At 45.2% G+C, this 16408-nt stretch overlaps 1 protein-coding gene across 1 annotated transcript; it reads left to right on the top strand.

Annotated features, from left to right (window-relative positions):
• Positions 1 to 3602: 3602 nt before the first annotated feature.
• Positions 3603 to 7947, top strand: LOC139377224 (C-C chemokine receptor type 9-like). Its single transcript, XM_071120225.1, has 3 exons — positions 3603 to 3698; positions 3868 to 3912; positions 5935 to 7947. Exons 2-3 carry the CDS (start codon positions 3868 to 3870, stop codon positions 6994 to 6996), a joined length of 1107 nt encoding a protein of 368 aa, XP_070976326.1. The 5' UTR covers positions 3603 to 3698; the 3' UTR covers positions 6997 to 7947.
• Positions 7948 to 16408: the final 8461 nt, after the last annotated feature.

Here is a 16408-nt window from a genome sequence, read left to right as displayed (position 1 = left end):
AATCATGTTTCGCATTTAACTTTACCCCCCCCCATTGATCTGTTTAATATCACTTTATTTTAACCCTTTGTCATTCAGTCGTCATAACACTATCATAATGATGGCATAACAGATGTTATAAACAGTCAAGTTGGTGTCAGCTCATGGCAACTGGCTTTACACTCTCAGGACACAAACTGTTATCTAGGTATTTGTATTTATTATGGATCCCCATTAGCTACTGCCAAGGCAGCAGCTACTCTTCCTGGGGTTTATTATGGATCCCCATTAGTTTCTGCCAAGGAAGCAGCTACTCTTCCTGGGTTCCAGCAAAAATTAAGGCAGTTATACATTTTAAAAACATTACGATACATTCATAACAGATTTCACAACATATTAAGTGGGTGTCCTCGGACATCAACTCTACTACTACTTATCTATAACACAAAATACACGTGTACATGTGTAGTGCATATGTTATCTTGTGTTTGTATGCATGTGCCTGTGTTTGTGTTGCTTCACAGTTGAGGTTTAGGGTTTAGTGAATGATTTGTCCCAAATACAATGCTTTTAGTTTTAGAAATGTTTTAGGACTAACTTATTCCTTGACACCCGTTCTGAAACTAACTGCAGCTTTTTGGTAAGTGTTGCTGTCATTTCAGTCCCTGAGGTAGCTGACGTGTTGAGTCATCTGTATACATGGACACGCTGGCTTAATCAAAGCCAGTGTGGCATGTCGTTAGTAAAGATTGAAAAACAGTAAGGGGCCTAGACAACTTCCCTGGGGAATTCCTGATTCTACCTGGAGTTTGTTGGAGAGGCTTCCATTAAAGAACACTGTATTCTGTTAGACAGGCAACTCTTTATCCACATTATAGCAGGGGGTGTAAAACCATAGCACATATGTTTTCCCAGCAGCAGACTATGATCTATAATGTCAAAAGCAGCACTGAAGTCTAACAAAACAGCCCCACTATCTTTTTATCATCAATTTCTCTCAGCCAATCATCAGTCATTTGTATAAGTGCTGTGCTTGTTGAGTATTCTTCCCTATAAGAATGCTGAAATTCTGTTGTCAGTTTGTTTACTGTAAAATAGCATTGTATCTGGTCAAACACCATTTTTTTTACAAAGGTTTTCTAAGGGTTGGTAACAGGCTGATTGGTCGGCTATTTGAGCCAGTTAAGGGGACTTTACTATTCTTAAGTACAATAGGGGAATTACTTTTGTTTCCCTCCAGGCCTGAGAGCACACACTTTTTAGTAGGCTTGAATTGAAGATTGAAGGTAAGCTATTGGTTAGCAAGTTTGCTAGTCTAAACACTGTTTCGTGTCTTTACAGTGGTTATAGGCTTTATCATCATTATAAGCAGTCCCTTATGATGAAGAGTTCAAGTAAAGTAAAGATATCTTATTACAGTGTAGAGTACACACACACACACACACACACACACACACACACACACACACACACACACACACACACACACACACACACACACACACACAGAGACACACACACACACACTGATACACACACACACACACACACTGTGACACACACACTGAGAGACACACACACACTTATGTCTAATTTCCATTAAGTTATACTACTTTTCCTGCCCATGTTTTTCAGTATGTCTTGGCCCTAAAGGATGTGCAGATTGATATGAGAGACAGGTGATATATCAGTAGCTGTTGCAACGGAGGCCTGAAAGGCGAGTCAAGGCAGGCATGACAGTGTCGAATCACCATATAACGTACAGCTGATAGCATCCAGGGGTTATTCAGGCAGAACCGATTAGAGACGTGAGCCGAGACGGGATGATATTACTAGACTAGGCATTTTGAAATGACTTCACAAAGAAGGGAGGACCAAGGCACTCTTCATATAATTAATACAAAAATGCCTTTATTTGTATGACAATGGAAACAAAGATGAAAAAACCACTCTGACGTGTTTCGGCCGCATGGCCTTCGTCGGGGAGTACAAAGATATGATAATACAACGTCTTCTTCTGAACAGCTTTTTCCAATCAACCCTGATTTGAATAGGGAGTGGTTCCATAATTAATGTTCATAGGCCCCATGTACATTACGAAATTCAAAATATTTTCAAAGTGTTGTAACGCAAACACACACAACGGTATTTGGAACCGTGCCTACAACTAAATATACCCTCGGTGCGTTGTCATGTCTTCAGTTCATCTGGTTGTTTAAACGACTCGATCGTCACATGACAGCAGGCCCGACACTGTGGTACTCTTGAACGGTAAGAAAACAAAAGTACGGTAAACACCTCGAGCAAAATTCTTAACTTGACGGCATCTGGTTGGAGTGTATCACCTTACCCTTCTGCTCCAGTGTCGACCCCGGCGCCTCGACAAGTAGAGACAGACGTCTACTAAATCACCATATCATATATAATAACATATAATGAGGATCCAGGAGAAGGCACAATAGGATTCTACAACCACCCATGTTGTAGCCTTATGTTACAGTGTCTTTTTGAAAACACCTACTGTATAGGCTTCGACAGCTCTTCATGCAATACTGGTTTGCATCCTTCCCCTCTAATCAGGGAATGATTTAGACCTGGGACACCAGGTGAGTGGACTCTCTGGCCAAAGTGTGTGGGTTCTAGTCAATCAACTACAGTAATATAATGAAACGGTTTTGTAACCATGGTGCCTGAAGTAACAAACCTAAGTAGTTTAGCACAGCATAGGTGTCACGTCCTGAACTTAGCTCCTTTTTTATGTCTATATTTTGGTTTGGTCAGGGCGTGAGTTGGGGTCGGCATTCTATGTTTTGTTCTATGTTTTGTACTTCTATGTGTTTGGCCTGGTATGGTTCCCAATCAGAGGCAGTTGGCAATCGTTGTCTCTGATTGAGAACCATACTTAGGTAGCCTGTTCCCACCGGTGTTTGTGGGTAGTTGTTTTCTGTCTCTGTGTCTGCACCAGACAGAACTGGTTCGTGTTGGTCTATTTTTTTGTTATTTTGTCTTAGTGGTCTGAGTTAAAATAAATATTAACATGGACACTTACCACGCTGCGTTTTGGTCCGATCTTGACAACTCTTCATCAGACGAAGAGGATTGTTACAATAGCCCTTCATTCCTAATCCTAACAGGAGGGAAGAGATTGTGTGTGCGTGTGCGTGTTCGTGCGTGTGTGTGCGTGCGTGTGTGTGTGCGCCCTTGGCAAAAAAAGCATAATGCACCTTCTTATGTTTATACTACAGTCAAGAAATCCAAAGCACATGGCTGTCATCCTGGAGATTTTGGGGATCTCTGAAATGAACTGTAAATCAGTATGTGAACAAAAGGTGTCCTGAGGAAAGCGTTCTTTTGGCATAGATCTCAGGTGAATGGAGACTTCTGCTGAGAATAAAAGGGATTTCCTATGACTCATCCATTGTATACAGGCAGCTACACATCTTCATATACGACTAAAATCCCCGAGAAGTTGCATGAGGTTGTATGCACGCTGCAGGTTTGCTTTAGCGAGATGCGGGCAAAACACGCAAATTAGCACTACAGAATATCACCCTGCTTTGCAACCTGACGTCAATTGTGGTTTAACTGAAACCTTTATAAGCCTCTGGAGAGCAAACAGTTGCCAGACAGTTCTCTAAAGCAACTCCGTGATAAGGAAGCAACCAACAAGCATCTTGAATTTAAGCGCCTGTTTGACATCTCACTAGCAGAGAACAACTGTAAGTAAAATTGTCTGAACAGCTGGTCTCGTGTAGTTTTCTCAAATTATATTAACATTTATGATAGCAGATTTGAAATGTAAGTATAAAGTATCTACTTCATCATGCTATACTGTACTGTGTGTTATTTTCCTGACTAATTTGTTGTTTCTCTCCCGTCTCTTTTCAGATGCCAGTTATAGGTGACATGGTGACTTCACCAATGGATTCAGAGGTAAACAACTTGTACACTAATATATATATATATATATTTAATTTGTTGTACTTTTTTATACCATTTGTGTAAAATAGTGTGTGTGTTATATTGGTAGGAAATAGCAACAAAAAAAAATCACATCAAATTTTAATTATTTTAATTCATAACAGTTAAATGACATGTATATCGATGTTTTCCCCCCATGCTCTTATGAGATACAATGTTGAAGACCTTAAGTATGTGTACAGTATATTGGCACCATTGCACTTTTCTTGAAATAATTCCCTATTTCTTCTATAAGTACTTGGAATTGAACAAAAAACGTTTGATCTCCCCACCTGATTGGATGTTAAACATTGTAAAGTTAAGTTGACCATTTTAATTTTGAAAATAAAGACAAATGGCATGGACAAAATGATTGACACTTCGGAGCTAGTTCTTGGTTGCGTAGCCATTGGCCAAGATAACTGCCAACAAATGCTTCATGCAGCCATCAATGAGCTTGCTGAACTTTTCTATTGGCAATTTGGCCCACTCTTCTGCAGAAAACCGTTCCAAATCTTCTACGTTTAAGGGGTCCCATTCACCAACTGCTGTGTTCATCTCTCGCCATGGATTATGGATGTGATTCAGATCTGGACTCTTCACTGGCCACTCCAGCACAGTCCAGTGTTTCTTCTAGAACCATTCCAGGGTGCTTTGGGGTTGTGGTCCAATGGAAGACCCAAAACCTTCAACAGAGACACAGTTTTTTGGACACTGGGTTGAACATTGCACGCCAAAAAATAATCTGCTGATTTCATGACGTCTTGCACACATTCAAAGCCCCTAGTACCAGAGGCAGCAAAGCAATCCATTAGCAGTATCAAACCTGATTGTAGAGGATGGTGTTATTTTATTTGAACCGTTGGTTAAAACCGTTGGTTTTATTTGGCCGTTGGTTAAACACAGGAAGACCACAATGCTGAAGGAAACTGATTGAACTTCTCAAAAACCCACTTAAACAAGCCTACACCCCACAAAAAAAAAATGTGTGGACCAATTTAACAAAATTAGAGCGCTTTGGCAATACAGATCAGCGCTGTGTTTATTGATGGCCAAATGAAGAATTCAATGAAAAGAACACCCACCTTACAATCAACGATGGGGGAGATTTAATAATGCTTTGGGGTTGCTTTGCTGCCTCTGGTATTGGGGGCCTTGAACGTGAAATCAGCAGATTATCAGGTCTTTTGTAGTCTAATGTTCAACCCAGTGGCCAAAAACTGGGTCTCCATCGACGGTTGTGGGTCTTCCAGCAGGACAACGGCACCAAACACACATAAAAAAAGCCCCTTGGAATGGTTAAGAAAAGATGCTGGACTGTTCTGGAGTCCAGATCTGAATCACATCCAAAAACGAGATCTGAAAACAGCAGTTGGTGGAGGGCCCCCTTCAAATATTGATGAATTTAGAGCAATTTGATGCTGAAAAGTCACATTTTCAGTAGAAAGGTGCAGCATGCTCATTTGCAGCATGCTACCAGAAGCGTTTGTCTGCAGTTTTGTCCAAAGGCTGTGTAACCAAGCACTAGCTCTGGGGTTGCCAATAATTTTGTCATTTTTTAGGAAAACTGATTCCGCCATAGTGCAGAGAGAAACATTTTCAGTTTTATAATGCTATTCTACACATTTTGTCATGAGGCTAAGAAAACATTTAGCATTTTCGAAGCTAATTTCCTGCAATGAAACATTTTGTTATCATATGCTATTTGGTGGCCCCCCTACCTCCAGGGGACCCCCAACCCCCCTGCGTGCCCGTTCGGTAATCCGGCCCTGATTTAAAATGGCCAAGTTTGCAAAAATAAAATGTATTCTGCAATTTAAGAATCTGACAAAGTTATTTTAATTGTATTTTTTAAATTTGACAATAAATAGGAAAATATTTAAGAAAAGTGTGCCAATATTTCTGTCCGCAACCATATATTCTGTTCATAATTTACTGGCACAATTTACTGGCACAACATGTCCAACAAGCTATGTTGTCCTGTCTTACACACAGGTGTACGACTACGACTCCAGCTTCACCCCTACGGTTGGTGAGGATGATGTGGATAACTTTATGTGTGACAAATCTGCCGTTAGGGCTTTCAGAGGCCAGTATGAACCGCCTCTCTACTGGTCCATTGTCATCCTGGGAGGCCTGGGTAACCTGACCGTGGTGTGGATCTACCTGCACTTCCGCCAGCGTCTCAAGACCATGACCGATATCTACCTGTTGAACCTAGCTGTGGCCGACCTCTTCTTCTTGGGCACTCTACCCTTATGGGCCGTGGAGGCCAACCAGGGATGGAGCTTCGGCTTGGGCCTCTGCAAGGTCACCTCTGCCTTCTACAAGATCAACTTCTTCAGCAGCATGCTGCTGCTTACCTGCATCAGTGTCGATCGCTACGTGGTCATCGTCCAGACCACCATGGCCCAGAATTCCAAGAGACAGCGGCTGAGCTGCAGCAAGTTCGTGTGCGCCTGCGTCTGGCTCCTGGCCGTGTTGTTGGCCCTGCCCGAGTTCATGTTCGCCAACGTCAAGGAGCTGGATGGCCAGTTCTACTGCACCATGGTCTACTGGAGTAACCAGAACAACCGCACCAAGATCCTGGTCCTGGGGCTTCAGATCTGCATGGGCTTCTGCCTGCCCCTCCTGGTGATGGTGTTCTGCTACGCCGGCATCATCCGCACCCTGCTCAAAACCCGCAACTTCAAGAAGCACAAGGCGCTGCGCGTGATCATGGTGGTGGTGGCTGTGTTTGTCCTCTCCCAGTTGCCATATAACAGCGTGCTGGTGGTGGAGGCCACCAAGGCGGTCAACAACACCGGAATGGACTGCGGGGCGGAAAAGCGTTTCGACGTGGCAGGCCAGGTACTGAAGAGCCTGGCCTACATGCATGCCTGCCTCAACCCCTTCCTTTATGTATTTGTGGGCGAACGCTTCCGCAGAGACGTCCTCAAGCTTATCCGCATCTACCACTGCTGTCCGGCCCAGGGGATACTCAGCAAGATCCAGGGAGGACCTGGCCGCTCATCGGTCATGTCCGATACGGACACCACACAGGCACTCTCGCTTTGAAGGCACAGTCATAGTACAACCTTTTGCGTGCGACCAGAAGTCCCTCATAACAATCGAGGGGCTGTGCAACCATGCTCTGTTCCACAATGCCATGTCTGGTAACGGAAAGGTCTGGTAACGGAAAGGTCTGGTAACGGAAAGACAAACCAATATGGCTAACAGTCCCAGTGAGAGAGGTTGTACTGTCGTCGTCGTCGCACCCCCCCCCCCCCTCCCCCGGTTGCCTACTCTTGCATCAGACTTAGACTTCTTTGGTTATCTGACCATGTCTGAGGCTGAGGCAGTGACATGGGGAGAAGAGGTCCCTTTCTGAGAGCTGGAGATACTTTTGGCTCTTGTGTACGTTGCTGAAAGCATTGGTCATGATGGGACTCTTCCTTTGGCTGGTCTAAAGACCTTCTCAGTTTTAGCTGATGACCACAAAGGCTGGACAGTCGAAGTCTGGTTGAGGGTTTGTGTTTGACGATTCCAGTGATGGGAAAAGAGCTAACCATGACAGCATTGGGCCTGTACTGGTACCATGCATTTTCATTGGTCTTTATGGTTCTGTAAAGTCAGCCGGGCTGTTTTGTGCCTTGTTATTGTTGCATTTGTTTAGAAAGTATAGAGATGGGAAAGAGAAAACACGTATTTTCTTTACAACGATGGTTTCTGTGACAGAATCTCCATTGTGGGCAAGTGCGCCCTCTATCCATCTCTATATTATAAAGTTAATTGGCAATATTAACTAATATTGATATTAGTTCATCAATCTCTTTGGTCGGACCGTATCAATGAGCCGATCAATTATTTGAGACACTTTCTAAGTAGGAAAGCCCTTATTTGTGACGAGTATGTTTAGCTTTCACAGTGCGAGTGAACAAGTGTCATAAACAAAAAAGTTGTATAAAATATCTTTGATCGTGACTGTAATGACTGTAAATAAACAATGCATTAAAAAAATATATATATTTTTAGGTCACTGTTATTGAATTTTCCAAATTTGGTAACGATTTACTTCGACTACATAGCCATGTTTTAAATGGTGTATAATTGTATGTTCTGTATTGATCCCAGGACACATTTGCAAATGAGACTTAGGTCTCAATGAGTTTTTCCTTAGTTAAAAAAAAAAGCGCTATAAGATATGCTATGGATATATTTCATTAACCTGTAATAACGCAGTTGCACATCTATAAGTGTCTCATGAACGTGTTATAACAGGTCCTAACTGCATTATTACAGGTTAATTAAATATATCCATAGCATATCTTATAGTGAATTTCTTTTTTTTTTAAACCAAGGAAAAACACATTGAGACCTAAGTCTCATTTGCAAATGTACCCTTAAAACAATACAGAACATACCATTATACACTATTTAAAACCCAACATTTTATAAATGGCAAATATTATATACACAATCAAACAAAACAAACACATTTTTATCAATATAAAAATGTCTTTCTCCTAAACTGACACAGAGACAACAACACATCCAAATGAAACGTTAATAGGAGATTATTCCACATGACAGGGGTCTGGTAGGTAAAGGCAGATTTACCCAACTCTGTGGAGTCTCCAGCATTTAGCGCCTTTAATTCAATCTACATTTTGGAAAACAGTTATGTCATGCTATGCAAGAGCTCATATTTAGGTATCTTAAATAGATGTAATTGTACAATGACATAGTAATGTTATCCTATTGTCATCTCTCTCCCCACTGTCACAATTGATGTGGGATGTGTGCTCCGGCACAAAATGGCTGCCATGGCATGCATCAAACCTGGTGGGTACTATGCCTACACATAACCCCACAGTGCTCGCCATCATGTATACAGTTAATGGCTGTTTTCAAAATGTGCTTATGCCATACCAGTGTTAGTGAATCCCAACAGGGTTCAAATCCTCAGGGTAAATATTACGGATGAAATGGTATAGTTGAGGGTCATATTATAACTCTTTCGTAACTAATTATTATTATTTTAATTTTTTATTTCACTTTTATTTAACCAGGTAGGCAAGTTTGAGTTTATTTTATTTTTTACAGGGACAGTGCACATTAATCAACGTTTCAGTAAAAGTGACGGTTTTAGCCAGCCGGCTAATTTTCATCCGCTACACCCACTTCTTTCCCGTTTTAGACACAATCCGTGAAATCAGTTAACCTTAGTTAACGCAGTTAGCCTCCAGAAAGTGTCACTTCTCGCTTCTACAAAAAAATCGTCCACAAAACATTGTTAACCTTTTTATTCAATATTTCATGACTGAAAGTGTATATTTGTACATAAAAAAAAGTGAATAAGAAGCCAGAAGAACGCTGGGCTGTCACCTGTAAGTGATGCCACACAGACCTCTCACCTCTCATCTGCAGTCAAACAGAAAGGAAGAGGCGAAGCAAGAGGATTTACTTCTCCCCTAAATCTGTCCACATGAGATTTTTGAATGGTGGTCTATGAGAGAGAGTGTAGAATTACGTGAGGCTTATTTGATTGAATAGAAGTTTGGTATTGTTTAGGGTGTTACAAATGTACTGATTTAAGTGGACTCACGTAGCATTCCGTCAACTTTGAGACAAACGACTTAGTTGTGCCTGTTGTTCACACGTGTATCTGCCCTCTCATTGGCTAGAATGGTTCCACTTGAGCTCGCCTGCCCTCAATCATTGAAGACATGTATTTCCATTGTTAGATCGTTCACTTGGCTATCTTGTTGTCAATATAATAGATCATCCTTGAGTCTAAATGAAAGCAACTGGTTTCTGTCTGTCTCTTAATTTGTTCTGGGTCATAACGTACAAATAGTGTAAATAGTTAAATTTAACTAAATTATTTTGTTTTGTAACATATACTGACCAAGTTGTAAAATGTGTTGACAATGTCCAAGGGGCTTAGCTAATGTAGCTAGCCAGCGAACGTTGCATTATTGAATGGAGAAACGCTAGCTAACTTTACCACCGTGTGTCAGTACTGTAAAGACCTGACTAGATCATTTAAAGGAACAATTGTCCAAACGAAGGATTGAGTGCACAAATTTACAGTTTATTAACCCAACTTCACACAGGCTACTGTTTGGCCGTAGCCCACGCCAAATACATTAAGGATAAGTGAGGCACGTTTAAAAATGCTTTATAAATGCAGAAATTACAGTTAAATCGAGTATAGGCTTAACTGAATGAACAATAGAGACAGAATGCAATATGGCATTTTGTTAAATAGTTTGGTGTATTGCTTCGTCTCTGAGGAATACTCCTCAGAGCCAGATGCTGAGGACGGGTAGCCCTTTGCTGGGCGGATGGCATTAACCCCCCCCCCCCCCCCAAAATAATTACCTTACTTTTAATTTAAGCTTTGTTTTACCCACATAATTTTTACCACAAGGACAAGTTATAAAATAAATAACTGCCTTAGTGGAGCACGTGATAACACCTTTGATTGGGATCTGTTTCCCTGTTTGAAGGATCTACATTTATAGGTACCATTGCATTGAGCACAGCCATTACACTTGTAGTTTCCATCCAGTAGAGGCACAAATAGACGTTGTATGTAGGGATATCTTGGGGTGGTAAATCAGAGTTTATCAATTGATCTCTGAGGTTTCTGCCCCGCGAGAATACGACCAAGGGAAGGTCCGAAAACACATTACCGATACCGTTATCTAATCTTACAATGTGCCAATGTTTGTGAACGATTCCTTGAATTTTTTGGTTTGTAATTTTTTAAAATGTGTTTTATTATTCATTGAATATTCCAAACATACAATATACTTGCAGTGAAGCCGCTCAATAACTACATCATACCAGTCATCCAACAGATTCCCATTCAGAGAGACACACAGAAGCATCCAGGGTCAATGCCCTGCTCCAGGGCACCTTGACAGATCTCCCACCAGGCCAAAACACGTGAATCCGTACACTCTAAGATCCCCCCACAGTTCCCCAATAGCTGTCACTCAACCATTCGAGACCTGTCCCACAGTCCCCCCCCCCCCCCCCGGAAGAAAAAATCTAATAAAAAATCTAATTAATTCCATTCCCCACCCCCAAGAACCCCCTAATGCACCAACAACCAAGAGAATGAACCCCACCCCCAAGAACCCCCTAATGCACCAACAACCAAGAGAATGAACCCCACCCCCAAGAACCCCCTAATGCACCAACAACCAAGAGAATGAACCCCACCCCCAAGAACCCCCTAATGCACCAACAACCAAGAGAATGAACCCCACCCCCAAGAACCCCCTAATGCACCAACAACCAAGAGAATGAACCCCACCCCCAAGAACCCCCTAATGCACCAACAACCAAGAGAATGAACCCCACCCCCAAGAATCCCTTAATGCACCAACAACCAAGAGAATGAACCCCACCCCCAAGAACCCCCTAATGCACAAACAACCAAGAGAATGAACCCCACCCCCAAGAATCCCTTAATGCACCAACAACCAAGAGAATGAACCCCACCCCCAAGAACCCCCTAATGCACAAACAACCAAGAGAATGAACCCCACCCACAAGAACCCCCTAATGCACCAACAACCAAGAGAATGAACCCCACCCCCAATAACCCCCTAATGCACCAACAACAAAGAGAATGAACCCCACCCCCAAGAACCCCCTAATGCACCAACAACCAAGAGGATGAACCCCACCCCCAAGAACCCCCTAATGCACCAACAACCAAGAGAATGAACCCCACCCCCAATAACCCCCTAATGCACCAACAACCAAGAGGATGAACCCCATCCCCAAGAACCCCCTAATGCACCAACAACCAAGAGAATGAACCCCATCCCCAATAACCCCCTAATGCACCAACAACCAAGAGGATGAACCCCATCCCCAATAACCCCCTAATGCACCAACAACCAAGAGGATGAACCCCACCCCCAAGAACCCCCTAATGCACCAACAACCAAGAGAATGAACCCCATCCCCAATAACCCCCTAATGCACCAACAACCAAGAGGATGAACCCCACCCCCAAGAACCCCCTAATGCACCAACAACCAAGAGGACGAACCCCACCCCCAAGAACCCCCTAATGCACCAACAACCAAGAGAATGAACCCCACCCCCAATAACCCCCTAATGCACCAACAACCAAGAGGATGAACCCCATCCCCAAGAACCCCCTAATGCACCAACAACGAAGAGAATGAACCCCATCCCCAATAACCCCCTAATGCACCAACAACCAAGAGGATGAACCCCATCCCCAATAACCCCCTAATGCACCAACAACCAAGAGGATGAACCCCACCCCCAAGAACCCCCTAATGCACCAACAACCAAGAGAATGAACCCCATCCCCAAGAACCCCCTAATGCACCAACAACCAAGAGGATGAACCCCACCCCCAAGAACCCCCTAATGCACCAACAACCAAGAGGATGAACCCCATCCCCAATAACCCCCTAATGCACCAACAACCAAGAGGATGAACCCCATCCCCAAGAACCCCCTAATGCACTAACAACCAAGAGAATGAACCCCACCCCCAAGAACCCCCTAATGCACCAACAACCAAGAGGATGAACCCCACCCCCAAGAACCCCCTAATGCACCAACAACCAAGAGGATGAACCCCACCCCCTAATGCACCAACAACCAAGAGGATGAACCCCACCCCCAAGAACACCCTAATGCACCAACAACCAAGAGGATGAACCCCATCCCCAAGAACCCCCTAATGCACCAACAACCAAGAGAATGAACCCCACCCCCAATAACCCCCTAATGCACCAACAACCAAGAGGATGAACCCCATCCCCAATAACCCCCTAATGCACCAACAACCAAGAGGATGAACCCCATCCCCAAGAACCCCCTAATGCACCAACAACCAAGAGAATGAACCCCACCCCCAAGAACCCCCTAATGCACCAACAACCAAGAGGATGAACCCCACCCCCAAGAACCCCCTAATGCACCAACAACCAAGAGGATGAACCCCACCCCCAAGAACCCCCTAATGCACCAACAACCAAGAGAATGAACCCCACCCCCAAGAACCCCCTAATGCACCAACAACCAAGAGGATGAACCCCACCCCCAATAACCCCCTAATGCACCAACAACCAAGAGAATGAACCCCACCCCCTAATGCACCAACAACCAAGAGGATGAACCCCACCCCCAAGAACACCCTAATGCACCAACAACCAAGAGGATGAACCCCATCCCCAAGAACCCCCTAATGCACCAACAACCAAGAGGATGAAACCCACCCCCAATAACCCCCTAATGCACCAACAACCAAGAGGATGAACCCCACCCCCAAGAACCCCCTAATGCACCAACAACCAAGAGGATGAACCCCACCCCCAAGAACCCCCTAATGCACCAACAACCAAGAGAATGAACCCCACCCCCAAGAACCCCCTAATGCACCAACAACCAAGAGGATGAACCCCACCCCCAAGAACCCCCTAATGCACCAACAACCAAGAGAATGAACCCCACCCCCAATAACCCCCTAATGCACCAACAACCAAGAGGATGAACCATCCCCAAGAACCCCCTAATGCACCAACAACCAAGAGAATGAACCCCATCCCCAATAACCCCCTAATGCACCAACAACCAAGAGGATGAACCCCATCCCCAATAACCCCCTAATGCACCAACAACCAAGAGGATGAACCCCACCCCCAAGAACCCCCTAATGCACCAACAACCAAGAGAATGAACCCCATCCCCAATAACCCCCTAATGCACCAACAACCAAGAGGATGAACCCCATCCCCAATAACCCCCTAATGCACCAACAACCAAGAGGATGAACCACACCCCCAAGAACCCCCTAATGCACCAACAACCAAGAGAATGAACCCCATCCCCAATAACCCCCTAATGCACCAACAACCAAGAGGATGAACCCCATCCCCAATAACCCCCTAATCCACCAACAACCAAGAGGATGAACCCCACCCCCAAGAACCCCCTAATGCACCAACAACCAAGAGAATGAACCCCACCCCCAATAACCCCCTAATGCACCAACAACCAAGAGGATGAACCCCATCCCCAAGAACCCCCTAATGCACCAACAACCAAGAGAATGAACCCCATCCCCAATAACCCCCTAATGCACCAACAACCAAGAGGATGAACCCCATCCCCAATAACCCCCTAATGCACCAACAACCAAGAGGACGAACCCCACCCCCAAGAACCCCCTAATGCACCAACAACCAAGAGAATGAACCCCACCCCCAATAACCCCCTAATGCACCAACAACCAAGAGGATGAACCCCATCCCCAAGAACCCCCTAATGCACCAACAACCAAGAGAATGAACCCCATCCCCAATAACCCCCTAATGCACCAACAACCAAGAGGATGAACCCCATCCCCAATAACCCCCTAATGCACCAACAACCAAGAGGACGAACCCCACCCCCAAGAACCCCCTAATGCACCAACAACCAAGAGAATGAACCCCACCCCCAATAACCCCCTAATGCACCAACAACCAAGAGGATGAACCCCATCCCCAAGAACCCCCTAATGCACCAACAACGAAGAGAATGAACCCCATCCCCAATAACCCCCTAATGCACCAACAACCAAGAGGATGAACCCCATCCCCAATAACCCCCTAATGCACCAACAACCAAGAGGATGAACCCCACCCCCAAGAACCCCCTAATGCACCAACAACCAAGAGAATGAACCCCATCCCCAAGAACCCCCTAATGCACCAACAACCAAGAGGATGAACCCCACCCCCAAGAACCCCCTAATGCACCAACAACCAAGAGGATGAACCCCATCCCCAATAACCCCCTAATGCACCAACAACCAAGAGGATGAACCCCATCCCCAAGAACCCCCTAATGCACCAACAACCAAGAGAATGAACCCCACCCCCAAGAACCCCCTAATGCACCAACAACCAAGAGGATGAACCCCACCCCCAAGAACCCCCTAATGCACCAACAACCAAGAGGATGAACCCCACCCCCAAGAACCCCCTAATGCACCAACAACCAAGAGAATGAACCCCACCCCCAAGAACCCCCTAATGCACCAACAACCAAGAGGATGAACCCCACCCCCAATAACCCCCTAATGCACCAACAACCAAGAGAATGAACCCCACCCCCTAATGCACCAACAACCAAGAGGATGAACCCCACCCCCAAGAACACCCTAATGCACCAACAACCAAGAGGATGAACCCCATCCCCAAGAACCCCCTAATGCACCAACAACCAAGAGAATGAACCCCACCCCCAATAACCCCCTAATGCACCAACAACCAAGAGGATGAACCCCATCCCCAATAACCCCCTAATGCACCAACAACCAAGAGGATGAACCCCATCCCCAAGAACCCCCTAATGCACCAACAACCAAGAGAATGAACCCCACCCCCAAGAACCCCCTAATGCACCAACAACCAAGAGGATGAACCCCACCCCCAAGAACCCCCTAATGCACCAACAACCAAGAGGATGAACCCCACCCCCAAGAACCCCCTAATGCACCAACAACCAAGAGAATGAACCCCACCCCCAAGAACCCCCTAATGCACCAACAACCAAGAGGATGAACCCCACCCCCAATAACCCCCTAATGCACCAACAACCAAGAGAATGAACCCCACCCCCTAATGCACCAACAACCAAGAGGATGAACCCCACCCCCAAGAACACCCTAATGCACCAACAACCAAGAGGATGAACCCCATCCCCAAGAACCCCCTAATGCACCAACAACCAAGAGGATGAAACCCACCCCCAATAACCCCCTAATGCACCAACAACCAAGAGGATGAACCCCACCCCCAAGAACCCCCTAATGCACCAACAACCAAGAGGATGAACCCCACCCCCAAGAACCCCCTAATGCACCAACAACCAAGAGAATGAACCCCACCCCCAAGAACCCCCTAATGCACCAACAACCAAGAGGATGAACCCCACCCCCAAGAACCCCCTAATGCACCAACAACCAAGAGAATGAACCCCACCCCCAATAACCCCCTAATGCACCAACAACCAAGAGGATGAACCATCCCCAAGAACCCCCTAATGCACCAACAACCAAGAGAATGAACCCCATCCCCAATAACCCCCTAATGCACCAACAACCAAGAGGATGAACCCCATCCCCAATAACCCCCTAATGCACCAACAACCAAGAGGATGAACCCCACCCCCAAGAACCCCCTAATGCACCAACAACCAAGAGAATGAACCCCACCCCCAATAACCCCCTAATGCACCAACAACCAAGAGGATGAACCCCATCCCCAAGAACCCCCTAATGCACCAACAACCAAGAGAATGAACCCCATCCCCAATAACCCCCTAATGCACCAACAACCAAGAGGATGAACCCCATCCCCAATAACCCCCTAATGCACCAACAACCAAGAGGATGAACCCCACCCCCAAGAACCCCCTAATGCACCAACAACCAAGA

Source organism: Oncorhynchus clarkii, chromosome 20 (assembly GCF_045791955.1).
Source record: "Oncorhynchus clarkii lewisi isolate Uvic-CL-2024 chromosome 20, UVic_Ocla_1.0, whole genome shotgun sequence".
NCBI classification, from domain to species: Eukaryota; Metazoa; Chordata; class Actinopteri; order Salmoniformes; family Salmonidae; genus Oncorhynchus; species Oncorhynchus clarkii.
The sequence above is the reverse complement of the archived record's forward strand: the minus strand, read 5'-3'. Positions and strand labels throughout refer to the sequence as shown.

Excerpts from the sequence above, each read along its gene's own strand:
- LOC139377224 (XM_071120225.1), top strand. The coding sequence starts at position 3,868 with ATGCCAGTTATAGGTGACATGGTGACTTCACCAATGGATTCAGAG. Across the intron at positions 3,913-5,934 it reads CTTCACCAATGGATTCAGAG|GTGTACGACTACGACTCCAG; the intron begins GTAAACAACTTG and ends TCTTACACACAG.